We start from the raw sequence: 24,467 nt of genomic DNA, 5'->3' as shown, positions 1-24,467 counted from the left end.
AAAAAAATGCCTTATTCTACATTTAAGCATTGTTTGTTTCGGTTTCCTTGTTTTGATGATTTTCGGTTTCACAAGCGTGCATTTTCCAGTAAAATGCTTATAGTCTAACGTCATCGTTCTATGACGTCGGTAAGCTTATTTTATAAAAAAAAAAAAAAGTATATGACGTGGGAGTACAATCGGAACAGTCTAGGCAATATATTCATATTTTACCACGGGTGTGTACTCAAAGCGTTTGAAGGACGTCATGTTAAAATATACAAAATAAAATTCTTATCACACAGTATATATCCAACAACACGTTAGCACTGCGATTACTAGAACAGATATAAATGGCTTAGTAACCCGATAACATCAGCTGCATGCACATACTACTGGAACAAGTGTTTTACTCATCCCATGGAATGAACCATGATATTCCTGTATACTTCGTGTTGCTCAGTCTTTGGTTTTCTAAGTTGTGTTGTGTTCTGTTGTTTGTCTATTTGTCAGCTTTTTTTCTTTTTTAACCATTGCGTTGTCAGGGTTTTTTTTATTTATGAGTTGAAATGTTCTTCTGGTATCTTTCGCCTCTCTTTTGTAAGAAATCATGCAAAACACTCTAAAACTTACCATGACAGTCACAAAATGGAAGCACGGAAATTGCATTAGAAAGTGAAAAAATAATTTTGTTTGCAATCAACTTAAAAGTAGACACTAACAAACATTTCTTCGACACAAATATACGCCATATCAAATAGAGATCACAAGAAACATTCAACTTTAGATATACCTACCAGTTAGCTTATCATTGCAAACAGCCTATCTCCAACCTCCAGATCATTACCGCATCGTCACAGAAACCCAACTAAAACCAGACCAGCATCTTCGAGACATATTCAACCATTTATTATTGATATCAAAATTTTATAAGAAAAATCCGTAACTATTTGAAGTTATTATCAAAACAACTGATCAAGATATAACATATGCAACATCAAATCTAGCGAGATCATTTCAGGTGACTATGAATATGACACAAAATACAATGATCGCACAAAATATCACAATTATCAAACATCCTGCTGACTTTTTTGGACCCTATTATATATATTTATAAGTTTTTCACATTGTTTAAGGACTCCAGTGACCTATAACTTCTTATATCCATGTCACATATCATTAGTTTTAACCTTCCCGCTTTATTTACTACTGGTTTCATATATATATATATCCCTTTCCATGAGACCAGTATTAAATACCCAATTACCATTTTATAGGTCAGAATAAAAAAGAATAAAAGCAAATTTTCACATCTATTTATTATAAAAATACACTTCCATCACATAAATAAATATAAATACACTACATACCATACACATAGACCTATATGTTAACACATATACTTGTTTGGCTTTAATTGTTATATATTTCAATACCGCCTATAGGCTATATTTTTAATATGAATTGTTGTTTTTGGTGTTCCAGTTTATTTGAAAGAAACCCTTCTACTGTTTTAAATATAATCATAGTTATATTCTCCCGAAAATATTTCATTCATAATCCCCACTCTGAAGAGATACCTCATATCATTTTACAAATAAAAAGATAAACAAGAGACTTTCAAACAAGGCATGTATTACTTTCAAAACATAACATAGTACAAAAGATAATGAATATCCATTTATAGAATTATTCATAGCACTGTGTTTAAACATTTTATAGCACATTCAATGATTCAAAATTAAAGACAAACATATACAGATATAGGAAGATGTGGTATGAGTGCCAATGAGAAAACTCTCCATCCTAATAACAATTTATAAAAGTAAACCATTATAGGTCAATGAACGGCCTTCAACACGGAGCATCTTTAACTGTAAACTTTACTCCCAAATATTATACAACTGCTGTTTGAAGTGCTTGTTCAGCAATTTGATTGGCAACTATATATAAGATATAAGTGAAACCCTTTACTTCCCTGTATGTAATTTGGCTTTCAGTTCTTTAATAATAGGCATGACCTTCTATGACTCAAAATACAAAAATTAAAAAAACAAAATATAATACAAAAATCTTGCATTAAATTGCAGTTTAGAAAAGCTAATATTTCTTCCATTTAATTATCAAATAAATTGATACTGCTATGAATTTATATGCTCAAATATAAATAACTCTGCTAGTTCATTAAATCATATGAGTTTAAGATGAGTAGCATTCCACAAATATATTAAACACAGAAAAGGATTAGCACAGATGTTTAATATATAAATATTAATATACATGTTATCAACAAAAAATTATATGATTTACATGAGATAAGCTTGATATTAAGATCAATACTGTAAATTTATGTTAAAACAAGATTGTCAAAATTTTAACCACTAGGTATCACATTGTTTGCTTTGGACGGATCATCATTGTGAAAGATTGTAAACAATTCTAAAATAAACACTCTGCATATATATAGCTATATGGACTGCTGAAACTTATTCACCATTTTAAAGAATATAACAGGTAATATAACACTACACTTCAATTAAGAATAATGATTTTAGGCTACAAAATTTTTCAATACAGCCTTCTTATGGCATGTTATATAAAGAATGAGTTAATGTGTAAATGTGTATGGAGTATAAATCATATGTATTTTCAAAACATAAGCAATATGATGGGTGCCACTTGTGGAGCAGTATGTGCTTCTCATGAGTTTAAACATAGGTTTTTTTACGAGTTTGTGTTGCTTGTGTTTTCTGTGACATTTTAATCTATTATGTCTGTTGTATGTCTCCATGTAACTGTGTTCTCTTCAAAAGTCCTGAAACTATATGCTTATCAAACTTTCACACTCATTCATAAAAAAAGTCTTGAAAAAATTAATAATAACAACGGATGTCTGATAGTTTAAACTAAAATTAAACAAAATATATCTATAACATAAACTAAAAAAAAAAATAATCAACCTTAATAAACAAAATACTGGTGACCTTTTCACAAAATATCTTCTTTAGATAAAATTGTAAGTTATACTAAAGTGTTCATGGCTTACAAGTATTTTTTCTCAGAAGATTTTTTGTGCAACGATTCCCTGGAATGTTATAGTTGAAATTCTGTCCAATGTGACAACATTATCATGTTGATGATAACTGATCTGTTAAAATGGCACTAATTGTTCTGGTTTTTAATAGTAAGGGAATATCAAGGTTCTGTCATGCTGATTAGACAAAGGGGCATAACCTGACTTGGTTCAAATATAACATATTCTTCATTCATTGTACTGTCTCCATTTCCTGTGTCTCGTATAATTCTACCGGGGATCTAAAAAAAGAAAAACATATAAATAAAATGGAGAATGGAAATGGAGAATGTATCATGAGACAACAACCCAACCAAAGAGCAGATAAAGTATTTTGACCACTCTTTAACAAATGTCTAAATATTCAGGGTTTGGACATATTTTTTTGGTGATGGACGCGTGTGCAAATATGCAGGGACTAAGTAAGTAAATAAGTGTACTTTTTTTTAAGAAAACGTGTTTGAAGTTTTCAATTTATTATCAAGGTCTTTTAATACCAGCTGCTAAGTCAGCACTTCTGTGTTGACATAAATGGACATTGATATGTTCAGACTTATAAATAATCTATTAAAGCTGTATTTAGAAAAAACCTTCAGGAATTTAATTGGTTCTCTGTGCTCAACTTTGGTTCTGATTGAAGTATCAATAATGAGTTTTTGTAGATAAAAAGTGTGTATGGGGCATAAAAAATAAAAGTGTAGTATCTTTAATGAGAATTATTTTTTTTCAAATTTCAGGATTAATCAGAATTATTCATAGCTAGTGAACTAACGTATATCAGGCCTTTATAGCCAGTTTATATGACAGCATAAATCAGGCAGATTTTCTTCATCCTTTGCTTAAATGTAGTTCATTCATATATTATATTTTTTCTGACAATGTATACTAACCAGAATAGAATCAAAACCAGCCCCAGGTTTCTGTCGTTGTCCATCTCTCTTCATTACAGTCTCCACTTTACCTAATCCTACTTCTACTAATAATACTTTTCCAGACTGAAAAAAAACATATCACATGAAAATGGCCACAGTGCTTGAATATAAAACTAACTATATTGAGTCAAACTTTTGGTTGACAGCTTAACATGCTCTGTATACTCTCAACTTAAATTTTTCATTTCAATTTAAACAGAAAACAAACTTTTAACATCAGCAAAGGTACTGGCCAAAAAACAGATCTGAGCAAAAAAGAAATAATTCAAATTTGGAAAATTTGATGTGGCCTTAAAAGAATTTAGATTAAAGAAATAGCAAATTTCAAATATTCTCAATAATTTATTTTTGTTCAAATACATTTAAACACAAACATTTTGGTTTTTATATGGATAAATATTTATAACTTAGTTAAAGGTTAAAGGTGGAATATGAAAATGAATACTTACTTCTATTTAAAGTAAATTACCAAATCTTTTTAATTAAACAAAATTAAAAGAGGGACGAAAGATACCAAAGGGACAGTCAAACTCATAAATCTAAAAGAAACTGACAACGCCATGGCTAAAAATGAAAAAGACAAACAGAAAAACAATAGTACACATATGACAGTGATGACACAACATAGAAAACTAAGGAATAAACAACACGAAACCCACCAAAAACTAGGGGTGATCTCAGGTGCTCTGGAAGGGTAAGCAGATCCTGCTCCACATGTGGCACCCGTCGTGTTGCTTATGTGATTACAAATCCGGTAAATAGTCTAATTCGGTAGGTCACATTCATGAAAGGGAAGGGGATTGTAGTTACGACGTAAGGAACATATCCGATATCATTTGTGAAACGGTTATTCCATAACGGTCAACCAACTCGTGATGGCGTCCATAAAATTTACGAAGGGATGATTTCAACTTCACCATTTGGAACTCTTGGTTTATTTAATTTAGCTTCCTTGTGAGCAGCAACCCTCTATCAAGAAAATCATGATAGGAAATGCAAGCACGGGAATATCGTATTAATTGGGAGATATATACCCCGTATGCAGGTGCTGCTGGAATGTTGCTACTTAGAAATGGAAAGTTCACAATTGGAAAGCTGAAATCATCTCTTTTGTCGTAAAGTTTTGTTTTCAACCGACCCTCATTGTCAATTTCTAGATGTAAGTCAAGATATGAAGCCGACTTAACTGTATCTGTAGTATCCTTTATCTCCAATTCGATGGGATAGATTAAGAGATCTTTGGACACACATCAACACTTGTAACTATTTAGGTGTAACTCTTAAGTAACAATTACTGCATAAACATGAGAACATACCTTTGAATGTTGAGAGGCTCTAGAGGGAAACTTAGAGAAGTATAAGCCTTTACCATAGGATCCAGCTACAATATCTGTAAATATCAAATACAGACAATTTTTTTCTAAATATTTAAAAAAAATAATAAAGACCAGAGCATCCATCTTTTAAACAAATTCAGAATTATGACAATTGCAGTGTGGAGAGATAGCAATACTGCAAGTAAATACTGATTACATCTTTTTCTTTGCAGACATAGGTGTAGTGCATTTGAAATAAGCAAAGGCATAACACCTACTTTCTTATGAAAGTGTGTGCCTCTCAATTTAACATCTTCATATGATAAACATTTTCTATTTCTGGTGATAATATTGTGTATTCAAACTGAGTCCTTACCTGAAGATGAAAATCCCAGTTTTAAAATGTCCTGAGCTCTTTCCATTTTGTCTGAACAAAAGTATAAATCAGCAACCATTGAAGGGTCATGTAATACCTTGATTTTATCTCGATACTTTTCTTGAAATCTGTCTGTTAATGTTGCCTTTAAAAATAAAATTAATGATCAAAAATCTAGAACCAAATCTTAAAGGCTGTTAAAGCAATTGCTGCCTAGTTAATGTGTGTGTGACTTTTATTTTTCATCCAAATGGAAAAGAATTAAACATAATTGAGATATTAAGATACAAAATGGCCTTAATCAAGATTTTTTAAACAGTTTTAAGAAAATCTAGTTGTTAAGTTTTATACATCTAAATAGATTTGGTGTCATGTTTTGTTTTAAGCAACCTATGATTAGAAAGTTGAACCAGATGTTATGAAAAGTATATTCCAAAACATTTTTGGACAATGCTCAGTGGGTTTCATGAACATTCAATATATCATCAAACAGGAATTTACAGCTCAGTAAATCTGAAAGAGGCTTTCAAAGTGGAACACTTGATTCTATCAATATTGAATTATTTCTAAATTCTTAGCTTTCAAAAGGTTTGAGTGTTCCTGATGAAGAAAATCCAGAAAAGTGCTTCAGATGCACAAAATACATATTCATATGATTATCGCTATTTTGTAAATTTTTCCTTTGATCTTTTTTTGTGATAATTTTTCATATATTGATTCTAGCTTGAGATTGACAATTATCACTAGAAACTAAGGATGCATGTGTTGTTGCTAATGAAATTGACATGAAATAGACAATGTCGTCATAGGAAAAAATAGTGATAAACAGATTATCATTGGTCATCTCAACTCCATTGTTTTTCTTGGTTTCGTCGTACTCAGCAGACAGGCTCAAGCAGAAAAATCAATCTTGTTGAGATGATCAACGATAATCTATAAATAAAGATATTTATCTGAAGAACTATTCAGAATACTGAACATTTTATTATTCAAATGCCTTGAAATTTTGACATATTCACATTCAAACTTTAAAACCAAATAAAAATTGACAATTTAACCTATGGATCATTTGAAAGCTTTTTAGTTTGATAACTGATTAAAAAAATGAATATTACCTTTGAAATTGTATTAACTTCCACATTACGAGTCTTAAAATCCAGATCTAATTTCATCCCTTTTTTAAATCTTTCTGTCACATCATAAAAAAATGCTGCATCTTTCATGTGGTCATATGGTTCATTAGCATTCCTCTGTTTGGCAGGGGGAAATGACAGATATTTACAATCATCTGCAATTAAATATTCTCAATTATCTCCCTTTCTTATTTGCATAAAATATATAAGTATAAGTTTAAAGTGGTGATCCATAACTCTGATTTACTGAATCACATACAAAAAGGATAAATTTTTGAAAATGTTATAAGAAAATATCGATATAACAGTAATTTTGTTCATGCATAATTTCAAATGTTTTTTTTTCTGTTTTACTTGTTAACTTGAAATCATTGCCAGACTAAAACTGCTGCTCTGCCTAGTCTACCAACCTACAGTAGTCATTTTAGATCTATTAAAATGATTAGTTTCAAGAAAATTGTATCCTGTCTTTATTTGTATCTACCTACAGTAGTCAGTCTTGATCTATTGATGGGGTCAGTCTCAAGGAGAGACTGTATCCTGTTTCTCTGTGTACCTACCTACAGTAGTCAGTTTAGATCTATTGATGGGGTCAGTCTCCAGAAGAGACTGTATCCTGTTTCTCTGTGTACCTACCTACAGTAGTTAGTTTAGATCTATTGATGGGGTCAGTCTCAAGTAGAGATTCAATCCTCTTTCTCTTTACAGTGAGATCCATGAGTTCCACCTGTTTTTGTAGATCATTAATTAATATCTCTGTGTTAATCTCATCCTCTACATCTACAAAAAGAAGAAATTTTTATGTATTAAAAAGCTTTAAAAGCATTTTAGTATTGATGCTTAAACGTAATTATGTGTTGCTTGTCTAAATTAGTCTTGTACATGAGAACTCTATTCTTCTTATTCTAAGATTGATAGCTGGATTGGGGCTTTTTGTCCAGTGGCAATTAATATTTGGGAGAAAACAAAAATGTGTCCATAGTACACGAATGCCCCACTCGCACTATCATTTTCTATGTTCAGTGGACCGTGAAATTGGGGTCAAAACTTTAATTTGGAATAATAATTAGAAAGATCATATCATAGGGAACATGTGTACTAAGTTTCAAGTTGATGTAACTTTAACTTCATCAAAAACTACCTTGACCAAAAACTTTAACCTGAACTTCGCACTATCATTTTCTATGTTCAGTGGACCATGAAATTGGGGTAAAAACTATAATTTGGCATTAAAATTAGAAAGATCATATCATGGGGAACAAGTGTACTAAGTTTCAAGTGGATTGGACTTCAACTTCTTCAAAAACTACCTTAACCAAAAACTTTAACCTGAAGCGGATGGACGGATGGACGGTACAACGGACGGACGGACGGACGGACGAACGGAGGCACAGACCAGAAAACATAATGCCCCTTTACTATCGTAGGTGGGGCATAAAAAGTTTAATATGAACCCTGCAAGATTTTAAACATACTAGGTCATAAGGAAACAATCAAAAGGATAAAAGATTCATTCTAACCTGAGACAGAAATATGTGACAGAAATTTCATCAGACAAACAAAAGAATAGTTGACAGATAAAATGATGCAATGACAGAAGGAAAACAGAATACTGAATACACCTTCATTGTAATAAAATACAAAGCTATAACAAATACTTTATTTTCAATAATAAATATCATGAATATATACATCTGAGCGTGATAACTCCAATTTAAATTACGGAAAGCATGTCCTGGAGGTACATGTAGGTATAGCTTATTAATTACATTCCTTTAAAGTACAATCAATTCACAGTACATGTAGAGTGGGGGGCTCATATTCGCCGGGGACACAATTTCGCCGTTTTATGATTTTGAGATGTAAAAACTTCAAAGGCTGGCTGAAATGAAAGAAATATGCAGATAAATTTTAATTTTATAACAAATATGATTATTTTTTAAACTTAAACAAAATTACGGCACTTACTGCAAAGGACTGAAAAACAGACAACGTTTTTTTGTCAATTTCCTGAATGAAAAACAGGATTTTCAAAGATTTTTTCTTAGTTATTTTTTGACTGATTGGCCTAAATTTATGTTTTTTTACTACTTTGAAATGTCTGTTGTTCATCTATAATGAAGTTTATTTGATAAATATTATATAAAGCTGCAGTTATTTGGTTTTAAATAGATATGTGCAAAAACGGCAAATATGTGTCCTCCATTGACAAAACATCAGGAAATTTCAAATACCCTTTAATCTAACTTTACAGATGATTATTTTCAAACAGACATGTTTTCAAGCTTGGGAATGTTTTGCATTTGAAGTTATCTTCATAAAGAAATATAAGTATTCTTCAAAAACATATAGACCTGAACATAAACTGTAGAAAACATGGAAAGATATGGCGAAAATGAGCACCCCACTCTACTTATAGCTACCACTGCCATGAACTATCAAGGTTATTTTTATTATCTGAATTAAAGTATTAAAACAAACACCTGCAAATTACACTTGAGTTCGTGTACTTTATACACAAAGAATTTTATCAATTAATTAAAAAATAAATTTGTTCACTGTGTTACACAATTGATTTCATAAGAATAAATTAAAACCGTAAATCCCTTTTTTCCTTTGGTTTATTAAGAGTGTTTTCTAGTACTTCAAAGATTTAAGATCTAATGAAGTGTCAAAAACAGTGCATTTATAAATAATTGTCTAAAATTATGCAGGCAATTTTGTTGATGCACAAAGTTGAATTTGTGCAAAACATTTTCTATTTACAATATCTGGTCTTGAGAGCATGGAGAGTAACAGTCCAAATTAATTGAAAAATCCAATTCAAAGTTCATATTCTGTTAAAATCAATGAATCAACAGATATTATCACATATTTTCAAGCTGGAGAAAAAAGAAAGCGTATTTCAAGTTATATTTGAAGTAAAAGAAAATTTAAAATGTATCACAGTAATTTAATAATAATGTTTTTGATGAACAGGCTTCCAGAGGTCAAATTTGGGGGGATGATATGGGTTTTCAACGGCTGATGTTGATATTGGCCCAGAGGGCAAATAACATAACTTAAAAAAATAGTATCTATTTGACAGGTTACCAGAAGTGAAAGTTGGGGGCACAATATTGATTTTCAAGGGCAAATAACCAACCTTGCCTCCCGCTACTATTGGCCATGCAAAAACGTGCATATTAGTACAAAATGTGTGATAAATAGATTATTACATGGCATTTTCCATTTTGGCCCTGGTATCAGACAAGACTCGCATATCAATGAAAATTCTACCACTAAATAGGAAATAAAACCCCCTAAAAGAGGGACACTAACCATCCAGTCTATCAGTTAAGGTTGGTGAGAACTTGTGTGTTATACTAGTACTGCCTAATCTGTAGTCCAAAAACTCTTTCTCTGTAAGTAGAAAATTACATTTTTATAGTACCTATTTTATTAAAATGATTATTAAATTCAAGGGGAGACAATTCTTATTCTATTATTGTATTTTTTTTACAGTTCCTAGCTCTCCCGGCCTAATGAATCAATATTTACCTTGATATGAATCTCAGAAATCTTTTAAAATTCTTAAACTGCAAAAACTTGACCGATCCTATAGCAATAATTCTTTTACAATAAGAGCCATTAACCTTTAATAAAAGAACAACGTTGATGAACATAAAATCTATGCACTTTTCTACTCAAGGTGATCATGGTAAATTATTTCCTGTGTTATAATTAAGCTTATTTACGTGGAATAAATGAGGTTTCTCTTGTCCACTAATTACTATCTTATAATACCATAATAAATGTCATGTTATCTCGTTATAATGCTACCCACATAGATCCAAACTTTACCATAGAAGTGGTTATATTATAATAGCGTTTTTGAAATCAATATTAATATTTCTCACATAGTTGTTGTTGATTATACCTGCATGGACATACCATTTTGTGAAACTTCACTACCAATTTAAGATAACAACTTTTAAAACATGCTGGCCTAGACGCATCTTAATTTATATTGATATCTAAGATATTATCTTTTAAACTATCACATCTTTCTACACTCTATTTAGAACTTAAAATATGGTAAAGACAATTATCTATTGTTTAAAATCATATGTTAACCTTGATGTTCAAAGACTGTATATTGAACTCATAGGCTGATCCAGAGGGCTTGCAGGCCCAGGCTCCCCTTTCGTAAGAAAAAAATGGTTAATTATATTGACAATCACTGAAGCATGACTGGAACGGGCCCCTCTTAGATCAGTCATTACCCCCCCTTTATGAAAAGTTCTGGATCCGCCATGGAAATCTAGACAGTTTTGTTTTTTAATATCATTGGGTTATAATGTCCCATTCAGGGGTTAAAAAATCCACTAGCCCGACGCCCGGGACTAGATCATTTACGCCTGGGGCAATTAAAATGTGTAATCCAATATGCCCGACGGACTAGTAACAAAAAATTTTTGACGTTTCCAAAATAGAAAGTGAAAAATCCCTTCATCACTATTCTATGTTAGCCAATTCGATTCAATTAAATCATCTGGGATTCCAAGAATTTGAACTGGTTTGTACAGGTTCTGTTGTACATATCTTAAAAATAGAACAAATAACTCTGGCATGTCTGGTGGCCTGGTATCATGTGTTGATTGCAATTCTCATACTTTAAATATCGATTTCTCATACCATGGCTTGGGGTATTGTACATTGCTTATCGTGCCGAGATTTTCAATTAACGGTATTTGGGGGTATGATGTATTGATTGGTATTGACCTGTCTTGTTGCACAGCTCTTGAGCACGAAACCATGCAACAAAATATTTTTTAATATTTTAGTACGGGAACCCCAGGAACTTCGTCAGTTTCAAAACGAAAAACGGTAGATGAAAGGAGTAAATTCATCCCCCAAAAATGCTAAATACCACAGGGAAAAGCCGCGGAAAAAAATTAATAGTTTCCAGGACAGAAGGGCTGCCAAGTCTTTAGCGCGAGACTCACACATGTTCATGCTTATTTGGCGTCATTTTCCTTTGATCTATTGTTTTTTCTCTTTGATCTTTACAATTTGGCCAAAAAATCACACATTCACTTCCTGAAAAGTTGGTAGAACTGGGACACAATGATCCCCCTGGCAAGGTTGGCTGTTGCTGATGAAAAAAACGAAAATGCTCTGTGAATATTGCCGTTAGTTGCCCCAAGCACGCAAAAAAAAAAGTCTGCTTTGAATGTGGGAACAACTAAGTTAGGTTAAGCACCAAAAGAATAAATAACAGATCAACAAAAATTATTAAATACAGTGTATAATGTCTCCTTCAAAACAAAGGACACCCACTTTGTATTATGCAGCAAACTCTTGATTTTTAAGGCATACTAGGGCTAGCAGGTCAGTTTTGATGGACTAGCAGTTCTTCCACACTCACTGGGCTAGTAAAATCCTGCTGCCAATAAGTCCTGGGCTAGTTAGCTGTAACCAAATTTTTTAACCCCTGCCATTGCAAGTACCTTCTTCTTTTCCCTGGTAATTCTATTTCTTACTTTTCATAATTACTAACAATTGGAGGCAAACTAGGATGACTAAAATCCCCCTAGTTCACATCTTTCTTGATTGTCAATAATACTTTATTTACTGATCTTATTGAGGCAAACTAGGATGACTAAAATCCCCCTATTTCACATCTTTCTTGATTGTCAATAATACTTTATTTACTGCTCTTATTGAATTGTGAAGCTGATTTACCTTTACTCAGGTATGTGGTTATTATGGATGATGAACTAGAAAATGTGGGCTGTAGGTCAATTAGACAGCAACCAAACAACACACATAAAAATGAGATCTAGAGTTTAATAGGTCTTCAATACTTGACAGCAGGTGCCTACAAAAAATGTTAATTAGCTCTTAATTTCCCTGTCCTTTAGAATCTTTTACAGAAATTTACCATAGACTATCAAATATGTTTTAAATTGAGGCGGAAAAAATGACAATTGCCTAAAGGGATTCAAATCAAAACTGAAGCCGGTTTATTAACATCATCAATCATAAACACAACTGTAACCAGTGGGCCTCTTTTATGATTATTTATTTACATATATTTTGATTATTTTCTTCACATAGATAACAAATTCCTATAAGTACGTTGACTCTTATATAACCCTATAGTTTTCTTCACTTTCCATTCCATCTTTATAAAAAAAAATCAAATGTATAAAGAAGAATAATTCTAAAATATGTTTTTCATTAATATCAACCTTAAATAGATTTTAAAGTACCATATTGAAATTCAAATATTTATATTCAAATTTTATCAATGTACATAAATGGATTATTAACTATGTTACTTCAAGCAAAATAAATTAAAATTGTATTTTGAAGTAAACGCTTACTTTGCTTTCTACATTCAATGAACTCAAGGCTATAAATCCACAAGTATATCACAAATAAATGTCTATTTTATAACATTTCTATTTCAACCCAAGGTTTTCCTCATACATACATCAATATTGGAAATTGGAAAAATAAACATTGTTAAATTTAATTAGCTGATTTAAATTCCCTCTGTACACTATTGAGAACACTAGTAAGAAATGACCATTAAATCCCACTCAATACATGTTGTTTAACTGTCACACAATGTCAATCTTACAAAACATTAGGACACCTCAAAATACGTAAAAATCATAATATGAAATATATATCTCATATATTTTTCACCATCTTTTTTAATAAAGACCTTGTACATGTATTCATGTTTCAAAAATTCCAATGTGTGGTCCTCTGTGTAAGGATTAAAAGAATTAAGAATTTTTATATTATTTAATCTGTGTTATTATTTAAAGTGTTAATTCAATGTCACATTTAATCTTTATATTTTTAAATTCAAGTGTCTACATATTTATACATTATAAGACCTGTTTTTCACAACCTTAAATTGTGCTTAGACAAAAAGTTCATTAACAGGTGAAAACTTAATGTAAATCAGGTGAACTGACCATACAATTAATGATTGATTGTATTGGTGTTTGCTTAACTTCCTATAGAAAATATTTTAATATATATTCTGGACTACAAAAAATAAGGATAATTTCTGTTACATCCCAGCTCCTGTTTTCTAACAGGGGTGATCTGAGCCCTACCAGATCACCCCAGTTTGAGTTTCTTTGTTATGCATGCTTTCCTTTGTTCTGTAACATTTTGGCGGGAATGTCAAATCCACTATAAAACTTATAATTAATTATACAGAAAAGACTAGCTATCTCAGTAGAAAAATTCCATTGTATATGCAAGGATTCCAACTCAAGACCTTTAGCATATCACGCCACGACACATACTACTACATCAGGACGACTGGATACGAACTAACAGTAATTTAACATACTTAAAGGAAGCAAGATCTGGGGCGAGTTGGCAGACCTTTACTCAGTGGGGTTTAAACCCTTTTCTTTAAATAAATGAGTTGTCAGACTGATTGTTCAATTTGATTTTACACTTTTTTTAAGTTAGGCGAGTCGGTTATAAGAGTGGGGCGATTTTTTCATAAAGTGGCGATATAGTGTGGGCCGATTGGCCAGTGGGGCGAGTTGACCCTGTTTGATATCTACTCATCGTGTTAGGGGGTCATAAAGGGTATACATCATATAGTAATATGTCATGGTGTGTTATTTGGTTTATATTTGTGTTAGTGTTCTTTTGGATAAAAACATGTTTTATTTTAAGATAGAAAATTTAATGTTTGTATTTTCTAAAAAATTTATTAATCTGTTTGATTAATTTTACTTATGCTGTGGAATTAGTACTCGAAATGTCACAGTTTGCTCAAAGCACTTTATTTTGAAATATTAATTGTAATTAGCATATGTCACTAGGATTAGGCTTTGTTAATTAAAGTCTTCTTTTACTAATGAGAGTAATATTAACATCTCGTGTCATGTCGAGTTATTTTGTGTTTTATTAAAAGTTATCCCATAAGGACGCGGTGTGTCAGTGTAAGATCACCCCGATGGCCGGAGGGTGATCTAACACTGACACACCAAGTCCGAATGGGATAACTATTTTACATCCCAGCTGTTTTAGATTAGAGGGAAAACCATTTACAATTCATAAAATCTAGTTTAGAATGCCACACAACCATTATAATATACTTTATATATTACTATATGATGTATACCCTTAATGACCCTTAAACACGATGAGTAGATATCAAATAATGTCAACTCGCCCCACTTGCCAATCGGCCCACACTTATGATATCGCCACTTTATAAAAAAATCGCCCCACTCTTGTTTATCGACTCGTCCCACTTTTGAACAAGTGTAAAATCAAATTGAACAATCTGTCTGAAAACTCACTTATTCATGTTATTAAGGAAAAAGGTTTAAACCCCACTGCATAAAGGTTTGACAACTCGCCCCACTTATAAAATGATCTTGCTTCCTTTAAGTATGCCAAATTACTATTAATTCGTATCCAGTCGTCTTGGTGTAGTGGTATGTGTCGTGGCTTGATATGCTAAAGATCTTGAGTTCGAATCCCAGCATATACACTGGATTTTTTCTACATGAATTTTGATAGATAGTCTTTTCCGTATAATTAATTATAAGTTTTATAGTGGATTTGACATTCCCGCCAAAATGTTACAGAACAAAGGAAAGCATGCATAACAAAGAAACTCAAACTGGGGTGATCTGGTAGGGGCGATCCGGCTCAGATCACCCCTGTTAGAACAAAGGAGCTGGGATGTAAGTATAAATATCATTGTGAAATCTTGGAAAAGCAGTCATCTTTCGGAAACCTAACCTTTCACTACTAAAGTCTATTATACTGGATCTGTAAGACTGTCGATCAGTCTACTAGTTGACTTTGTAGTGTTTAGACAAAAATGTATTTTTGACTCACCTTTTATTTTTGAAAATATTTTTAGAAAAGCAGTCAGTGTTTCGGAAGCGTAACCTCACAGTACTCATGTCATTATACTGGACCTATAAGACTGTCTACCAGTCTACCAGTTGACTGTGTAGTGTGAGACAAAATTTATCTCTGACTCATAATTTAACTTTAGAAAATACTTTTGAGAAACTTTTATTTTGAGACTTTTACATTCTGAAATTGAGATTAAGTACATTTTATGATTTAGTAATTTTGACATTTATTTTATATTTTACATTTTAAAGAGAAATAGTTTTACTTTGGATTTGTTATTTTGAATTGATACTTTGTACTTTAATTAGATTATTATTATTTGGCATTGTTTATTGATTGATTTGTTATCATTCATTTAAATTGTTATCGTTAATTAAATTATGAAAACCTTCCTTGCTTTTAAGCTATGCCTATCAGAACATTAAGTCTAGCATTAGACTGACCCCCTGTCCCTTGGTTCCAGCACAAACGAGTTAGCTCCCCCTTATCTAACAGTGCTCTGGAGTGAACCTTGGTGACAGATATGGCGGAGTTGACCCGGGCATGATACATAAGAGATTCTGAAAGTGCATAGCTAGAATGTAGGTTGGCAAAATTCATTCAAAATATGTCACTAACAGTGCTCTGGAGTGGACCTTCAGGTGACAAATATATAAAGTATATAATAATGGTTGTGTGACGTTCTAAACTAGATTTTATGAATTGTAAATATTTTTTCGTCTAATCTAAAACAGCTGGGATGTAAAATAGTTATCCCATTCGGACTTGGTGTGTCAGTGTAAGATCACCCTCTGGCCTCCGGCCATCAGGATGATCTTACACTGACACACCGTGTCCTTATGGGATAACTATTAATTCAACTGTAATTTAATTATGAAATATAAACCTTTTGGTAAATTGTGTTCAGGTTTCCTATAACTCAAATACATCAATTATTTGTTTCCTTCTTCTGTGTTTTTAATTGGGATTGTAATTAAATCTATTTCCCTTATCTACCTTCTTCTGTTTTTACCCTAACACAAGGAAGAGTAAAAGAAAAACTTCTTTTAAGATCAATGACTTCTATAAAGCATTTTCATTAGATTTCAGCAAAATTTGACTATAAATACTGAAATTTTTGCAGATTTTGGTCTGAAAAACATGTTAAACTGTTTGATTATTTTATATAAAACAGAAAGCTTCTTACCTGCACTGTATTTGCTAAGCTAGCTTGTTATATCTACAGGTTAGAACTAACTCTTAGTAGATAGCAGGTAACATAAAACGTAAATCTCATTACCAATAAATGTCTTCTTACAGATAATGTATCCTCGAACTTCCACTTAATTAAATCTTAAAATGAAAACCATGTGAAGGTATACTTTCAATAGATTACCTATATATAGCTATTTAACCTTATTCCAGTTTTAGACGTGTTGTTTAACATGTTGTTAATATTACTTCAATTTCATATGTTTCTTTGCAATAAAATTCTACATGTCAAAAATGAATATTTTGAATCTTACATTCAGATATTCCATCCCTTAATTATATTAATCTAACTTTAATGATATCTTATATGATTTATATAACATTTTAAAATCTTTAATTTAATGTATTTTGTTCAGCTTCAAAGCATTTATCCCCTGTACATTAATCAGAAGGACCAAATATAGAATCATAACTTTTGGTATAAAATTTGTTTAACCATTTATATTTTACTTGTTCCCTTTTATATTCAACAAAGATGTAAAAATCCTGAGGTAAATGTCTTGCCAAATTGGCAAAAAAATATTTTTACGTAGTTAGATTTATCTTTCGTATGAAAACAGATTTGTTTTACATGCATTTTGTTTGCTCCAATATCAATTGAATAAAGATATGAAAATACTGACAACTTAATTGCCAAAAAAATGAATTGTACATTGCAGGTAATGTGCATAAAGATCAACATATCACTATGACTTGTTTAATACTCCAAAAACAAAAATATATTATCAAAAGCTTATCATAGTATTTTCCCCGTAAGAACTTAAACATATCAAATATGCAAACATTTGAGAGTCAATGGACCATTATGAATGCAAGAGTTTGGCAGAGTATAATAATCACCATGGAAATGATATTCACTAAACCTATTCACAATTGCAAAGCAAAGGTCACAAAATCATCATACAAAACAAATGAATTTAAAAATGCAATAAACTCAATGACATAATGTGAATTACACTCTTGATAAATCTAGCTCCTATATTTTTATTAATAACAGCAAATAACTGCTTAAAATTTGAACTACAGGCTCTGACGAGCCTGTGTTGCTCACCTGTATTTACTTTTGTTTTGGAGAAATCATGTAAAATAAATAGTATAAAATACTGTCGATTATTAGATATTAGATATTATTTGATACTATAATAATATTTAAGATTATAACCAACAAGAATGTGTCCCCAGTATACGGATGCCCCATCCGCACTATCATTTTCTATGTTCAGTGGACCGTGAAATGGGGGGAAATGTCTAATTTGGCATTAAAATTAGAAAGAATATATCACAGGGAACATGTTAACTAAGTTTCAAGTTGATTGGACTTTAACTTCATCAAAAACTTAACCTTTACCAAATACTTTAACCTGAAGCAGGATAGACACACGGACGCACAGACCAGAAAACATAATGCCCATAAATGGGGCAAAAAAATCTGTGGAAATTACTAAATCATTGGACTCTTTTTTTAAACTGAATACTAAGAGGATGATTGTGGCCAAGTTTGGTTGAATTTGGCCCAGTAGTTTCAGTGGAGAAGATTTTTGTAAAAGTTAATGATGACAGAAGATGACGACGATGGACACCAAGTGAAGAGAAAAGCTGAAATGAGTAAGGCCTAAAATAAAACATTGTTTCCAAATCCCTATCGGCCCTGCAAAACTGTCAGACTCATTAAATTTTATTGTCAAAACTAAGTCAAACATTATTTCATTCATTTCCAATCTTCAGGCTTGCCAGAACGACCGATATTGTTCTAACTTTTTGGAAAAAATAAAATTATTTCCCTACCTACTTGGCTAATGACAGGGTCAGGATTGGGGAAACAAACAATATATTAATTTAGGCCTATACAGGTTTATCTCCAATTCTAGAGTGGATACACCTGGTGGGGATGATCATTTTTGCTATTGACACTTTCAACCCTAGCTTCTATAGTTTTTGAAACAATGTCAAGGAAATGCCCAAAATTTTACTAATCAACCTTTTAGGGGCAATTACTCTAAAAAATCAACTGGTATACAGAATTTTCCAAAATTTCCAGGTAGAAACTTGTTATGCTAAATATCTATAAAAACTTATGTAATCCTTGATGTATGGATTAAGATGAGCCAGAAAAGACCTTTTTCTCAAGTTAAAATTGTTTTACTGGTACATTTTGTTTTCTGTCATTTAATATAGCTTACTGAACAGTATTAATTTTACTCATTGCACAAGGCCACATTGTGACTTAAGTTTAATGAATAAAACAAAATATTAGAATCATGTCCTATGTTAAAAACTTTTAACTTCCTTACTTTAGTGGAAAATTGCATGACACCTTTATAATTCTAGATCCAGTTTATAAGCTAGCATCATTCTCTTGCATATGCAAACATATATACCAATGACAATCTAGCAATATGTTCTTTATGACAGATTGTTGTTTATACTTTTATATGGCACAAGATGAGAGTACATGTCTCTTGAGACAATCTTGAAGTATTTGTAATCAATATTCTGTTATAATAGCTATTTAGCAAAAAAGTTTTCCAAAAGAGTAAAAAAAGAGTTTTATATGACAACAGAAGAGAATTTTTATTAACATTTTCTATGTTATCATCAAGTAAATTTTGAAGAAAAAAAACAGGACTGAAACTTAACCCCCTTCATCCAGGTGGAACTCTATGATTAACCCCTGTAATTTCTTGATCAGAAATTTTCTTTCATAGCTTACTTGAGTAGAAAATTATAACCTTAATCAAGTCCATATTATTGATATAAGTTATAATTATAGTGATATTGTACTGTAAATGACCTTGTGTAAACAAAACATAATATAATGACTTCCCTATAGAAAAGAACATATAGCTTAGCAACCAATTAGTCCTTGAGACAATTTAAGCTTTCTGAAGACTATATGGTTTAGAAAATGACCTTGTATAAACCAAAAGCATCTATTTTTCTAATTATATATCTTCAAAATGTTATTAGTAATCATATTTTCACTAGTGAACTTTTTTTTAACTATAAAAGCTATGATACCGCATGATCTGTCAATTTGAAGTCATTTTTGTCAAGAAATGTTATTAATAACCTCCTGTACGAACTGTGACGCCCGTATATGACACGGAAACCAGACGTAAAAATCATACTTTAACCTGGCGGCATTGCAGTGTTTACAAAATGCATATCCAGGCGTCAACCAGGCGTCAACCAGGCGTAAATTAGGCGTAACTAAGGCGTAAACCAGGCGTAAATTTAGGCGTAATATTTAAATGAGTACGCCTGGTTCACCAAAAAATAGACGTAATATGCAAATGAGTACGCCTGGTCAATAAATTAACCAGGCGTAATATCCTTACATAATACTACACTTATTTTATTTCAGTGTATTAACCTAGCTGTGTACTTTTGTGTAGTTGATACAAACTTTTGTACTTTCTTATTGTTTGACATATTGTTTGACAAAAAACTTGAAATATTAACCATTGAAGAAGCTAATATATAGAAATAAATACATTTCATGAAGACAGTGGCTCAAATAAGTTTAAGTCTAAATAAGAAATATGACCATTTTTTTTCCTTGAAATAAAAGTGGCATTTTAACTAAGTTGTTTTTGAAAATTATTGTCTTTTGAACTAAAATATAAATGATAATACTACAGTTTAACTTAAAGTAAAAGATTTAAATGTAATTATCCAAGGATAAAGGTTTTGGGATTTCAAAATTTCTGATAGAACATAATACTTAATTATACTCACATTATTATTATTTACCATGTATTACTACTTTCCTTTTATTTCACAATTTTCATTAATTTATTTGATTCAGTATTTCCAATTTCAGATTCTTTCAAAAAGCACAAAACAAGCAAATTATCCCTGAATATATGAAACTGCCGTGTGTCCAACTCTTGCAAACTAAAATCAAAGAGCCAAATTTTGAAAAAAAATCCCATGATCCTTTGCACAAAGCATTATGGGTATTTCTATTTACGCCATACCAGCAGTTTTACGCCCGTAAGAAAATTTACGCCTTGCTTATTTCAATTTACGCCCGTAAGAAAACTTACGCCTTGCTTATTTCAATTTACGCCAGGTTAACTTCTTTTTTCTACGCCCGTCAGGACTACAAATTTACGTTTCCTGCTCCCTTACGCTTGGATCTAGACACGTAACTACCACTTACGCCTGGTTTACGCCTTATTTCCAGGCGTAATACGCCTTATAATTTCGTACGGGCTTGATTCTGGTGAAATTTATGTATATAAATATATGTATAGATTTCAAGTGTTGAAAAATATGTAAGTTTCCTGAATAAACTGTTATCACAAAGATATGTCTCGCTTTTTTGTAATAAAATTGTTTATGCAAATGTTGAAATTAAAAAAGCAATACTTTTAAACATCTTCTTTTTTATATGATACATAAGTTAGGCAAATATTCAAAGTCAATGAATCATGAAGAGGGGGGGGGGGGCAATATAATATCCTCGGATAAAATGCTTTCAAATGCCTAAAATTTGCATACCAAACATCTATAACATTAGCAGTTCATTTTAAACTGATTTTATCACAAACTTATACATATGTAAACTAATTTTTTAAAGGTTTCCAAGTCAATAGACCATGACTGAGGGGGACATGTACAGGGCCAACTATTCTCCATGGAAAAGAGATGTTCTAATGCTTTTACAACTGAATACCAATTAACATTGGCCTACCACTAATGATTCCCATTGAACTGATGTAATCACTAATCAACTAATACATGTTAACTAAGCAAAATATTCAAATTCAATAGACCATGACTAAGGGGGCAGAGCCAAATAATCTCCATGGATATGAGATATGCCCATGCTAATACAACTGCGTACCCAATATCATTGATCTACCACTTGTGGTTCCCCATAAACTGATCTAATCACAAAATAATACATGTAAAATAAGAAAAAGTTTCAAATTCACTAGACCATGACTGAGGGGGCAGGGCCAAGTAATCTTGATGGAAATGAGATGTGCCAATTCTTATACAACTGCATACCATATATGATTGACCTACCACTTGTTGTTCCCAACAAACTAGACCTAATCACAAACTAATGCATTGTTGACGCCACTGTGGCCGTCCTCCCACTGCTGCCCTCGTCCATGCCTCCGCAAACAGCATATCTATGCCCTACTTCCTCATTACTACCCATAAAATTTGCATACATTTTCAAAATGTGAAAAACATGACTGCATATGCATATATACAACGCTCTTGGAGGAGGTGTTGGTGATAAAAAAAGATGAGTTATCTCCGTTAAAAAAAAACAGTGGAAATCTTGTATTTAAGGGCATGTGATACAAAAAAAGGTCTTTTTGGTAATTTACCCAATTAAAATTTTAAAGGTGCTTTCAAAATATACACAGATTCTTCATTAGCCACAAATGTTATGCCCCAGCAATTCATTTCACATGCTTATAGGAGAGTGATATGAGAGCAAAATTTACATTTTTAATGCACCTACCTAACATACGGCTAAATTATATATCACTGGAAAGCTAAGAATGTGTGCTTTCTAAATATCCCGGTCGTCAAAAGAAATTATTGTGCAATTTTTTTTAAATCGGAGTCAAAGGTCATGGGTGCAATTTCAATTCACGGATACTTCCAGTAGAAAAATTGAGTGAAAGCAAATGCAAAAGCGGGAGAAACAGTACAATACCAATACTGTATTACAGTTGGGAAAATATATTTCTTTCCTACTATTAATTAATTTTGGTCCATTTTAACGGTAACATATGTTACGTAACATTTTCTCTTGGAGTCTTTGAAAATCAACCATTTAGTCACACAGATGTATCTGTAGTCCCCCTTGCATTATTTAAATCTTATAATACCTCCATATCAACTGATTGCACGCATTTACAAACATATATCTGCAAATTTGATATAAATAATCTGAAACAAAATATTTGAAGCAAGGGGAAAATATAACATATGACGTACTTTTAATTTCATAGCAAAGTCCCATGATGAACTGTACGTCATTAAAATGGAGGAAACGTATCATGGTCTCATGTTAGTTTGAAAGCCTGCCAACCGCAATAAGATCAGACAACCATAGGGCAGATTTTTTTGTATTATTGTAGTGCAATATGTTGAATGGATCATACAGCAATTTCATTTACATCACTAAATCAGATATGACAAGTGTACTAACTAACATTACTCAACAAATAGACAATTTTGATATAAAACATCACAAGGAAAATATGATCACTCATTGTACGTCAAATTGTGTTTGATTTTACTTTGGTCGGCCGCAGTGAATCTTGTGATATCTAATTAATCAGACAACTGACTATTTTAGACTTGACAAAGTACTTCACACTTCTAATTATGCTGGTGATGGCTTTCAGTTATTTTGGCACTCATATACTTACTTTTTTCATAACTAATGTTTCACCGCTTCAAACAAAGGACAAGGTTATCCTAATATAATATTGAACCTTTTATTTTGCTTTCTTATGTTAATATTTCGTTATCGTATAAGTAAATGATCGAAACGTCGGAACCAATGGGATGTCGGACCATTTATATTTAGGTGTCAAAATATTGCGATATCGGAATATCATAGCTTCGTTTTAACTTGTAATCTCGTCATTCTTATTGGTCAACATATTCATACAAAGACCACTTCCTTGGCATGGGCATATATCAGTACAGAAGAGGTTTTGCACAAAGCGGACACAAGATCTACTACTGTAACAGATTGCTTTTAAAATTGGAAATATACATGAGGAATGTGTCAACCCGATCAAAAAGCTAAAAACGGCCGAAGACCACCAATGGGTCATCAATGCAGTGAAAAACTCCCAAACCCTGAGGTCTTCTTTAGCTGACCCCTAAACAAAAATGTATACTAGTTTGAATTGATAATGGACGTCATATTCAACTCAGAAATATACAAAATTAAAAAAAAATTAAAATTCATACAAGACTAACAAAGGTCAGAGGCTCCTGCCTTGGGACAGGGGCAAAAATGTGGCAGGGTTAAACATGCCTTTTAGCCAACCAAAGTCATATAGAGAACTTTTATTGTTTCTGTATAGTAAGGTCCACATTATCTTGGATAAGGTTTGACCCCCAGAAGAAGAAATAATGCCATGTAGAATGTATGCCCCTTCTTCAATTTTCCTAATCTCATGATCAGCCAAACTTGTTGATAGTTATCAAAGGTGTGTCCATGAATACGGTGCATTAGTTATGATAAACCTAAATGAAAAGGAATTAAAACAAGAATGTGTCCAAAGTACACGGATGCCCCACTCGCACTATCATTTTCCATGTTCAATGGACCGTGAAAATGGGTAAAAAATATAATTAGGCATTAAAATTAAAAAGATCATATCATAGGGAACATTTGTACTAAGATTCAAGTTGATTGGACTTCAACTTCATCAAAAACTACCTTGACCAAAAACTTTAACCTGAAACTCGCACTTTCATTTTCTATGTTCAGTGGACCGTGAAATA

At 31.9% G+C, this 24,467-nt stretch overlaps 1 protein-coding gene across 1 annotated transcript in view; it reads right to left on the bottom strand.

Moving 5' to 3' along the window:
* Nucleotides 1–1,284: 1,284 nt before the first annotated feature.
* The window catches only part of LOC139521350 (uncharacterized), a 43,431-nt gene continuing 20,248 nt past the window's right edge, over nt 1,285–24,467 (bottom strand). Inside the window, exons 11-17 of the mRNA XM_071314831.1 lie at nt 10,134–10,214; nt 7,449–7,592; nt 6,795–6,967; nt 5,680–5,824; nt 5,304–5,377; nt 3,946–4,050; nt 1,285–3,297 (exon numbers count right to left, since the gene is read on the bottom strand). Of these exons, the coding sequence (XP_071170932.1) occupies nt 3,178–3,297; nt 3,946–4,050; nt 5,304–5,377; nt 5,680–5,824; nt 6,795–6,967; nt 7,449–7,592; nt 10,134–10,214 (842 nt within the window). The 3' untranslated portion in view covers nt 1,285–3,177. The remainder of the gene's footprint in view (nt 3,298–3,945; nt 4,051–5,303; nt 5,378–5,679; nt 5,825–6,794; nt 6,968–7,448; nt 7,593–10,133; nt 10,215–24,467) is intronic.

This window comes from Mytilus edulis, chromosome 1 (assembly GCF_963676685.1).
Source record: "Mytilus edulis chromosome 1, xbMytEdul2.2, whole genome shotgun sequence".
In the NCBI taxonomy this organism is placed as follows: domain Eukaryota; kingdom Metazoa; phylum Mollusca; class Bivalvia; order Mytilida; family Mytilidae; genus Mytilus; species Mytilus edulis.
Note: the sequence above shows the minus strand (reverse complement) of the source record. Positions and strands in the feature narration are given on the sequence as shown.